This window comes from Oreochromis aureus, linkage group 19 (assembly GCF_013358895.1).
Source record: "Oreochromis aureus strain Israel breed Guangdong linkage group 19, ZZ_aureus, whole genome shotgun sequence".
NCBI lineage: Eukaryota > Metazoa > Chordata > Actinopteri > Cichliformes > Cichlidae > Oreochromis > Oreochromis aureus.
The window spans coordinates 9,004,945-9,015,308 of NC_052960.1; the positions used below are offsets into that span (position 1 = coordinate 9,004,945).

The window sequence follows — 10,364 nt, forward strand, 5'->3', positions numbered from 1 at the left end:
CTCAGGCTACAAAAACTGGACAACAGAAGGTTACGAGAGCAAGAGGATGATAGGGTCAGAATTTGGCATAAACAATATGCAAGTATGGATCCATCTCACTTTCATAATCAAAGGTTCAGACTGGTAGTGGTGGCCTCAAATGGCCTCCACAGTCACCAGATCTCAATCCAATACAGCACCTTCAGAAGGTGGTGAAACAGGTCATTTACAACATGGATAGCAGCAACTGTGTGATGCTATCATCTCTAAATGGACAATATCCCTGAGAAATGTTTCAAACATCTTGTTGAATCTGTGCCATGAAGAATTAGTGTAGATCTGAAGGCAAAAACTGTACTGGCAAGATGTACTTAAAAAAAGTGGCCACTGAGTGTATGCTATCCATTACAAACAAACTACAGTAAATCAAGATTACTTTGACATTTTAATTGAACTGAACTGAGGGTGACTCTGAACATTGACCATACATCTCAAAAGTTGACAAGAAGTCACCAGACCAAATGCCACACTGCTTTCATGGCATTATCAGCAGCAGAGAAGGGATCTGAGAAGCCGTGTCAACAACTGTTTGCCATCATCTGTAACAATTGTTAATATCTGCATTGAGCCATTTCAGACAAATACCTTGTGAGGGGTACCAGCAACAATGTTTTGAACCAAAGTAACAATACAGGTGGAATGGCATTTATCTTTCATAACAATGCCCTGATTTAACCTGCAACAATTAAGAAAGTGAATAATAAAAAGTAATTTCACTTAGTAGCTGTCAACATAGACTGTATATAAAAGTTGGATGTTGGCACAGTGAGGTCCAGTTCTGAAGCATTCTGGTCAGCAAGCAACACATCAGAAGGGAGGGGTGAATCTGACTGATTAACCAAGGACACTTCATGGTCACACAGTAGCAACTAGCCAATCATAAAGCATACAGTTTTGTTTTGTATCCTTATAGCCTAAGTGGGGCCATAATTTACAAAATAAAACAATCATGCCGTATTCAGTAAGACTTAAAAACAGTGACCGAGGCCATAAACTCAACAGGAAAGTGGCAGATCAAAGAAGCGGGAGGATTTTTCCATCTTTACCTTAAGAATTGATTTTTCAATGAGGAGGCGCCCTCTGCTGGTCCTTCTAAAGAATGCAGGTTTGAGGCAGGTTTAAGTATTCACACTCTTGAATGTTAGAGCTGCATCCATTGTTTACAAACAATCTGACATATTAGCGTTCACTGATCTTCCCTTTATTTTCCAATGGAACAAACACATTTCAGCTAGAATCCATTATTAGTGATATAATTTTCTTTACAAGCATATGGAGGCGCATAAATGCCACCATCACCAAAAACCATATACAGTACGCAGCAGACTGAAGAACACATTTTCCCTAATCCCAGGTCAAGCTGGGTGTCCTGTGTACACTAGTTGACCATATTACTGGTAACACTTCTGTCTACCAGTCTGTTCTTAATGCGTGACATCTGTTCCAGCTGTGCTTCAAACTGTTGTCTCACCTGCAATGGAAAGCAAGTAACACATTTATTTGCTCAGCAGAGGGAATTATAATTTATTTCATTCCTGACTGGATTGCTTTATGCACCAATCTCTTCTATTGTGAAATGAGTGTGAGCACTAATGAACCACAATATAACCCAATGAAAAAAATTAAAATTGGTTCTTTTGCTCAGACATGATACTATCATTTCAGTGTCCCACCTCATTCATGCTTTCTCTGAGTGGCTTCTGATCAAATGTGAGTGTGGATGCCTTCACCAGGGAGCTGCTGTTGAGGATGTAACTGCAGAGAGAATTAAGCAAGTTCTTGAAAATCGAGGGATGCAAAAAAATAACTTCAATGAAACTGTTTCCATTAAAGATCGAAAAATATAATTACCACCCACTTATTTATAAAGTGAATATTTAAACCTACTCATCAAGTATACAACATATACAGGGTTTGTTTCATCTCTGACCTGAGCTCACAATATGAAGTGAACAAAGCTCATAAGCCACATGTTTATTCTACCCTCCCCAGAAAAACATGTACACAAGTAGTCAATATGGTTGTGTGGTTAGTAGAAGCCGGAGGGCTTACCAGTTGATGTTTGCTTTGTAGAGGAGAAAGATGGACCGAATCAGAGCCAAATGTGAGGGTGCTGAGTGAATGACTTTCCCCAGAGCACAGCGGCAGCCACGGCATTTTAAAGAGCTGTAGATGCTGGGAGTGACCAAGACATTCATTAACAACCTGTGGATGACTGTGATTCCTCCAGTATTTTATCTATACCACTAAAGTCTAAGCTGTGCTTATGTCAATGCTTTGTGGTACAAAACAAATTCCCTCTACAACGCTGCAGCTTTACCCTACTCACCAATTAGTCATTTCCCCTTTATGTCCTGACTCCATCTTGTCACTAATGACTACATCGTTGGTTACTCCTAAAGAAAAACAGGTAGAAAACCCATTTAATAATATATTGGCATAAAACTTTTGAAAATCATCAGTGGAGTTTAAGTATAGTATCCCTGAAAAAACAGACATTAAAAGAGCATTAGGGAGCAAATGTGGTTGTTTTTGTCACTCTGGCACGAACAGCACGTCCCAGTTGATCCCACAAGTGTTCAATGGCGTGGAGGACAGGACTACAGGCAGGCTATTCCATCCCCTCCACTCCCAAACATACGGCAGAAGAAACTACACCAGAGCAAGTGCGCTGGCCCAAGTAGTACCAAAGAAGTCAACACCGCCAGAGCTTAACGATTATCAAACAGCTGCCCTCACGGCATGTGACAAAGGTACTGTAGATACTAAACATTTGCCCAGCTGAGACCACAGGTGAAATCACCTCTTGACCCTCAGCAGTTTGCACACAGACCAAATGTGGAAGCAATCACCTACATCCTGCAGGGAGCTTACTGCCATCTAGACAGTAATGGCTGCACAGTGAGGATTACCTTCTTTGATTTCGCAAGTGCATTTAACACAATCCATCTGCTGCTACTGAGAGAGAATCTACAGGAAATGTCAGGAAACGCATCCACTGACAGGCAGTCCACAGCATATGAGACTGGGGAAATACTCTGTCTGTTTGGTGATGTTCAGTTCAGGAGCTCTGCAGGGGACTCTGCAATCTCCCTTGTTGTTCACCTTGCACACCTAAGACACTGAAGAGTTTAGCTCTGGGTTTAGGCATCTACAGAAATACTCTGATGAGTATGCAACGGTTTGATTTTAGAGGCAGAATGGGGAGTAGAGAGCACTAATGGATGATTTTGTGGCATGTGGCATGGAGGATTCATCTGCTTCTGAATATGAATAAGACCAGAGGGAATGTGATCTACTTCAGAAGGTTCCTTTTGAGGTGGTGGAGTACAGGTACCTGGGTGTCCACATCAACAGCAGGCTGAACTCTACTGGGGTCTGCTGGGGGAGAAGACTGAATAAACTGATTATGAAGGCTGACTCTGTAACTGGCTGTAAATTGGAAACTTTGAGGATATTGTGATGAAACTTCTCTATCATTGATAATCCTGACCACCACTGCGCTGAATAGGCAGTCTCTCTAAAAGACCGATTCAGCTTTGCAGCTACAGGAGAGGCATCTACCACCAGGCATACTACCATATTGCTATTGAATAATGTATTTATCATCTCATTGCTTATCTTACTCCAACATTTTAGGTCATGTGATGTAAACAGTCGCCATAAAAACAAGTCAAAATCCATCTACTATGAGTTTAGTTAAAAGCACTGTAAGCTGATACTACATTTAACATAAACCCAATGCCTCAGCGAACAAGTTTTTAGAAATGAAGTGTACTTACTTATGCACATAAGAGAGTCCATGCTTTTCATCTCCCCACAGACGCCTGTGGAGTCCGCCAGGACGGCGTTGCACTGGTGACAGTGGAGAGTCATCTGCTGTCTGTGCACTGTTCCTGTGGCTGGCAGCTTTAAGTCGTCGGTGTGTTTAATTAAAAAGCTGTCGTTAAATTCCATGTTTCACGGTGCCTAGCCAGCAACTTGCCCTCCTCGCGAATTTGAACAACAGAGGAAAGCACGCCCTCAGCGTAACCACGCCCCTACAAAGAAATGTACAAGCTACCAAATAACACTTTTCTACAAGTTTAACAAAGAAGTGTGGCTGATTAAATTATTTTAAATGTATGAAATTTCTAATAAAAATGCGGTTTTAGAAAGAAAAAATAACCATGGGGGATATAAAAAAAAATGCCGAAAAATGCACGGTTGTTCTGATTGGCTGTGAGGCACATCCGGTTAGAGTGAAGAGCCAATCAAATGTGTCGCGCTCCTGTGTTTTGAATCGGAGGCTAGTTTTAACCGACGCTGTTTGTGGTGAGGAGAAAGACGGACGTGTGCGCGAATTTTTTTTTTTTAAAAAAGGCGAAATAAACTGTCACACCGACATGGATTTGGACTCCATGAAATATGCAGAATTGCGAAGTCTCGCTAAGGAGCTGGGACTCAAGGCGAACATGAAGGTAAGGGAGCTTTACTTTTTTAAAATTAGCTTCTAGCGAGGTTTGGTAGACTTACCTTGTATTCGCTAACGGTAGCTGGCTGTTCTCTAACGTCAACGTGTGTTGGGCAAACTACACTCAAATGCATTTTTTTTTTCCCGGTTTTTTTCGGCAACATTAGGCCGACAAACTTCTGAAGGCAATAAAGCAGCATTATCAAGAAGAAAAGAACAAAGAGCCGAAGGAGCAGGTAACTTACTGCTGTTCTGTAATGTATCGGCTTTGTTGTCAGCATCTCGTGTGCACAGCGCTAATGCGTTTATGACTGTTCCAGGGGCAAGGTATTAATGATGAAGCTCAGGAGAAACCTGAGGTTGTCCTGGATTCATCTTGCAAGGAGGAAGTTTCCAGCACTACTGGGTTTGTGAACACACGTCGAGGTAAAGGACAGGGTACCAAGAGAAAAATCTCTGTTACTGCCACACTGACTAAAAGCGATGCCAAGATGCCTCCAGTTGCTGCAAAGGTATTATACATTACACTATATTCAACATAAATACATCTGAAGCACTCTATATCCCTGTGTATAGGGTTGCTTTGCAGCTGTTTAAGTTCTTTGCATTCTGGAGGTCTAAAACCTTTTATGATTATTTTTCTTTTTAAGGGTGACACTGAAGTTGATGCATCTACTGCACCCTGCAATGCCAGGGGTGGTAAGAAGAGAAAGCTGTCGTCTACAATCGATGAAAAAAAAAATGAGCCTCCTAAAAAGATCCAGACTCCTAACCGTGAGGAGCAGCAGCTACAGCCTGCCATTAAGAATGAAGCACCAGTGACTGCTGAAACAGGTTAGTAATAGTTGATAAAAGCTGATACATACTTAAGTTTTCTTCATTGGATTTTAAGATCATTGACTTTCGCACAAATTTTAAATTTAAATGTCTGTGTCCAGAAACGGCACCAAAAGGGGCAAAAGCTGGTAGAATTCCTCGTCTCCAGCAGAAGAGTAAGCCTTTGTTGAAGCCTGTTACCCCCAGTAAGTTTTTTTTTTCTTTCCTTTTTTTGTCTCCCTTTCAGCAAAGTATTTTATTTAAGTTAACCATGATATTGTTGTTTTTGTGCCTGATTCAGCAAAAGTTTTATAGGAGTCTCTGCTATGTACAGCAGAGCCTGTCTTACTTTATTTCAGAGAAATCTGTACATTTTCCTGTTGATGATGCACATCTATTTTGCTTTAGTAAATAAAACCTTAATCGATTTTAAAAAACTACAAAACAATACTTACAGTACTGGTGCCAGACCCCACCACCACCACCACACACTTCAAAATCTTTGAATAATGTTATAAATTTTATTTGTTTATCTAGATTTCAAAAAACTTCATGAGGCTCATTTCAACAAGATGGAGTCCATTGATTCCTATGTTCAGCGGAAGACGAAACAGATGGAGACGTACAGAAATTCAGTCAAGGAACTAAAGGTGCCAAATCATCTTGGCTTATTTTTATTCAGGAAAAATTAAGTCTAACTTTTACTTGAACTTTATTTTATTTTTTACCTGTAGAGTCTTTCAGACAAAACTCAGCTGCTGCAAGTTGATGGCAAAGCTCAAGTGGTAAGCATCACCATCTACTCGTCACCCACATTTAATGTATATATCGATTACTTCTAAAGCACACTAATGGCACATGTATATAATCCCACAGAGGGCAAATCCAACTCGTGCTTCAATGTTCAGCCCTGCCCCAGTGAACAAGACACCAGGTGGAGAAAACCGCAGGCACACTTTGCTTTCAGCCACCAAAAAACCTCTTGCAAAGGAGGTCGTCTCCTTCAGGCCTTCTGTTCTTTCCACTCGCAGGATCAATGTTCGGTGAGTCACCGTTTTGTCCTCTGGCCTTTTGATACAACAAATCTAATGAATTTCTAGGGGATCTAATATGCCTTTTAAATGGACAAAAGTACTGAGCCACACAGTCTTTTAATCTTCTCATTAGTTATCAATCACATTCACACAGGTGTACAAAAGTTGTGACTTAGCCATGCAGTCTCTGTTTACAAACACTTGTGAAATAATGGGTCATTCTAAAGGATTAACCTGAATTCAAGAGTGGAACTGCAAAAATAAACTTTAAGTGGTATTGCAAAGTGAAAACATTGAAACTTAAGTTTTGTATTCAATGTAATGCTTTAATGAGAACTGTCTACATACAGGTTCTCAGAAGCTACTCATGACAATGAATATAAAAGGTCACTGGTGAAGACACCTGCACGCATGTCACCTTGCGTGGCTTCCAGCACCCCTCAGAAACAGACCGCCAACGGATTAAAGCCCAGCAGTGTCAAAACTGCATCTTTCTCGGCCACAAAAACTCCAGGTACTTTGACCTTTCAACCCTTTGAATGATATCTGAAGTATATGTCTCTAAACATCGTAGATGATATTTATTTTTTTTCCCCCCTCTGCAAGGACCATTTGTTTTCACTGGCAACACAAGCACTTCAACAACGCCTGGCACAAACAAGAAACCCAGCTTTGATCTGAAGGCGAGTCTGTCACGTCCCCTCACCTACAAGCCTCATAAAGGTATAAAAATGTTCTCATTTTCCCTGTTCGTGTGAAACACTATTTGAATGGATGAGATGTAGCATTGAGTCTTTTATTTTATACATAGGTAAACTGAAGCCATTTGGAGATGTCAAAGAAAACATGGCCATGAACCAGTCTATCTCAAATCCACATCAGGAAGCTTACAAACAGCACAAAGTCCAGTCAAGGTAGGTCCTTAATTAACACTGAAAATTCTCCCATTGCAGTTTGCTCATGCAACATCTCTGAATGTCTTTAATCCTATTTTAGGGAGGGCCGCAGAGCAAAGCAAGTACAAGATCGGAAGCAGAAGAAAGAAAGTATCCTTGGGGCAAGAAGAGGCCTTGTCATGGCATAAAAATATTGTGCCTGCTCGTGGCCGTTTGTACAGCTTGTTGAAGTGTAAATATTTCATTGTCTGCAGCTTCAGTTTCAGCAGCATCTTGTAGCCCCTTGTAGAAAAGTAGTAGAAGCTTAAATATACTTTCTAGCGTCTTTGAGGTTCAAATTGTGCATTTCTTTTAAACAGTTAGCTCCAACTCTAATCCCTTTTTTAAAATAATATTTTGATGTGATTGAAGTCTTTCCTGTTTTGCTGCATTTTGAAGCTTGTAATTAAAAATTTCATTTGCTTTATTACTTTTGCTAGAATTGAGGCACTCATATAAAGGAGTTATTAACCCAAGATCTTGTCTCTCTTTTTTTATTTGTTCTCCTGTGGTATTTAATACATCATTTAATAATAAACAATCTGCATGAGTCATTAAATATTAATAGTTTGAATTTTGTAATGACACTACAGAAATGGTGTCAATATAAGTTCAAATTTGTCCCAACAGTCTGATTGCAGCATTAACAGTTCTTAGACTTCTGGGTTCCTCTTGTATGCTTCGTAGGCAAACTCCTCTGTGTGTGCATAATCTTTACAGACACCAATGAAATCAATTTCAAGCTGGAATGGGCCATCAGCTTTGTCTCCCAAAGTAAACCCAATGGTGTTAACCTGTAAATACAAATACAAAAAAACAATGAAGGCCACAAGCTAAAAAGGGACTCAGGTAATGATACATCAGTTTTATCATCACTTTGTGAGGAATGTTTCTTTGCACTACCTTGTCCAGCCAGACAGGATGCTGGTCATCTTGTATCCTCCCTCGATGTGTAAGGAAGAACTTGGAGAAAGGAATCTGCAGAAGAACATTTTCAGGCTGATCAACATATTTGATACTATCATGCCTCTCAGACAGACCTATAAAGATTTGTTACATAATTTTTTTTTAATAAACTTCACCTTAACATCCTGCCAGTAGGGCCCTCCTCTGGTATATAGGAAATAACAGTATATGTCATCCTTCTGGTGAGAGAAGTATGTTTCTGCTGAGATGTTAATCATCCATGGGCGACCATCACCACGTACACGTAAATGCAGAGTGTTAAAACTGCTCCAATCATGGTGTTTTTTTCTATCAAAGGAAGCCTAGGAGAGACAAAAGACTTGGGAATTAGCATTTACATAAACTGCAATGTGGGAGGACCCTTCTGCATCCAAAAAAAACAAGGAATTCAGCAATGAACACTAACCAGAGGCTGCTTTGAGCGCATAGTGCAGTATCCACTGTAGCGTGTTTCTCCATCTCGTGGGGGAGTAGAGCTCAGTGTCCCATACAGAAAACAGGTATTATTGTTCCTTCCAAGCTTCAGGTAAGCTTCACTATGGCCTCCAATCTCACGATCAGAGGACACCGTCCACTCCCCCAGGCTCTCTGGACCTCTGAACTCCCATACAGCTCTGTTCTGCTCCAGCATGTGCTCAACAATCGGTTTACCCTCAGGGCCAACCCAGCGGTCAGTAAACTCCTTTTTCAGGAGTGTGAAATGCTTCTTTATTCCCTCCAAACCTTTTGAGAAGTTAAAGTTAATCTTTTTCCAGGGAAACTTGGCCTTTCTGGGCTGGCCGGGCCGTCTGTATTCACCCTGGATCACAGCCCTTTTTGGCACAGTGAGAGGAATGATGGAGGGGAGAAGCCTCTGGTGGTGGAGGATGGCGCTCAGCAGCCTCCCAGAAGGTAGGTGTGTGATCCTCGGCAGGGACATTTCAACGCTGATCTGCAGGTTTCACTGCTGACATACATAACACAGAGTAACACAGTCAAAATGAATATAACCAGGAATATGTTTCTCAAAAAGAAAATAATGGCCTGACACACTTTAAACAATATGTATATAGTTTTGTATAATTATTCAATAGAGGACATTTAAACTGTCCCACTTCATACAACTATAGTTATGAAGAAAAATGAAAAGCTTCTTGTTTCAGTTATGTATTCATGGGTTTTCTTCACGTCCATTTCCAAACTGAGCAGAAGTTTTTCGCAGTTTACTGGTCTGGTGCATTCAGATGTGTGTTAACACAATGTTGATGAAAAATGACTTTAGCAAAGATGGTAAAGAAGTTTCTGTCCATCAATCTTGGAAGGATTTTACAATGCTAAAAAAAAAAAAAAAAAGACAGAGAAATTCAAACCAAGACAATTACTAGATTAAGGAAGGGCATCTCTATAACCACACTCCCACTCTCATTTCTTAATTCAATCACTTGACTCCAAGTAGTTTCTGGAGAGGTCATGATTTCTTTTCCCTGTCTAAACAGTTGGTGAATAAACACTTTTACCTCCAAGTCCTTAGAATTAAAACGGATTGTGTGCTATTGGTTTTGAATGACTGTCAGATACATTTTCTTCGAATGATATTTGTCTAAACACACAAATTAATCAATAAAAGCTTAACCATACTGGAATTACTGAAACCGGAAAAAATTACATGAAGTAATTTTAAATTACAGTTAATAACTTAACACAGTGTAAACTGTTTACACTTACGTTGACTACGATGGAGCAGCAAATGTCTGGTAGATACATCAGGGCTTGTTCGGGTTAGGTTTTATCATACACTATGATACATATCTCTAATATGGGGAAGAAAAAAAATACAGACTGCTGGTGTATGCTAGCCCAAAGCTGTCCCAGTATAAACAGGTAACCCAAAACAATTGAAATTCCTTCAGCAAACCTTCGACCAGAAATGTCACTCGAGCCACAAGGTAATCACTGAACACAGCTTCCGTGCATCAAAGATTACTGTCCTGACTCCTGTACTCATATATGGTTCCCTCTCTCTGCTAACTGTATATGTTTTTATATCCACCGATTCCGTTTCTGTAGTATGTTCTTTAGTTGAATTTCCTTATTTAGTGTAGAGGGATCAAGAACAAAAAATGGTTTTATATGTCACTTAAA

The 10,364-nt window shown here is 40.2% G+C and overlaps 3 protein-coding genes across 4 annotated transcripts; 1 reads left to right on the forward strand and 2 right to left on the reverse strand.

Moving 5' to 3' along the window:
• Window positions 1-411: 411 nt before the first annotated feature.
• Window positions 412-4,163, reverse strand: oip5 (opa interacting protein 5). Its single transcript, XM_031733408.2, has 5 exons — window positions 3,822-4,163; window positions 2,369-2,435; window positions 2,092-2,214; window positions 1,713-1,794; window positions 412-1,510 (listed from the first exon to the last, which is right to left on the reverse strand). The coding sequence occupies exons 1-5, from the start codon at window positions 3,994-3,996 to the stop codon at window positions 1,418-1,420; spliced, it is 540 nt and encodes a 179-aa protein (XP_031589268.1). The 5' UTR covers window positions 3,997-4,163; the 3' UTR covers window positions 412-1,417.
• Window positions 4,164-4,305: 142 nt separating this feature from the next.
• On the forward strand, window positions 4,306-7,753 carry nusap1 (nucleolar and spindle associated protein 1). Its single transcript, XM_031733469.2, has 12 exons — window positions 4,306-4,499; window positions 4,660-4,728; window positions 4,813-5,004; window positions 5,143-5,326; window positions 5,431-5,514; window positions 5,846-5,958; window positions 6,043-6,093; window positions 6,185-6,351; window positions 6,693-6,856; window positions 6,949-7,065; window positions 7,154-7,256; window positions 7,339-7,753. Exons 1-12 carry the CDS (start codon window positions 4,425-4,427, stop codon window positions 7,424-7,426), a joined length of 1,407 nt encoding a protein of 468 aa, XP_031589329.1. The 5' UTR covers window positions 4,306-4,424; the 3' UTR covers window positions 7,427-7,753.
• A 4-nt stretch (window positions 7,754-7,757) lies between these two features.
• Window positions 7,758-10,323, reverse strand: ndufaf1 (NADH:ubiquinone oxidoreductase complex assembly factor 1). 2 transcript variants are annotated; one of them, XM_039603415.1, is made up of 6 exons: window positions 10,138-10,322; window positions 9,948-10,033; window positions 8,650-9,189; window positions 8,360-8,545; window positions 8,181-8,255; window positions 7,758-8,071 (listed from the first exon to the last, which is right to left on the reverse strand). In XM_039603415.1, exons 3-6 carry the CDS (start codon window positions 9,160-9,162, stop codon window positions 7,931-7,933), a joined length of 915 nt encoding a protein of 304 aa, XP_039459349.1. In that variant the 5' UTR covers window positions 9,163-9,189; window positions 9,948-10,033; window positions 10,138-10,322; the 3' UTR covers window positions 7,758-7,930. The 2 variants fall into 2 exon arrangements, with proteins under 2 accessions (XP_039459349.1, XP_031589332.1); XM_031733472.2 differs by having other exon boundaries at window positions 8,650-9,186; window positions 9,948-10,323.
• Between the last annotated feature and the right edge of the window lie 41 nt (window positions 10,324-10,364).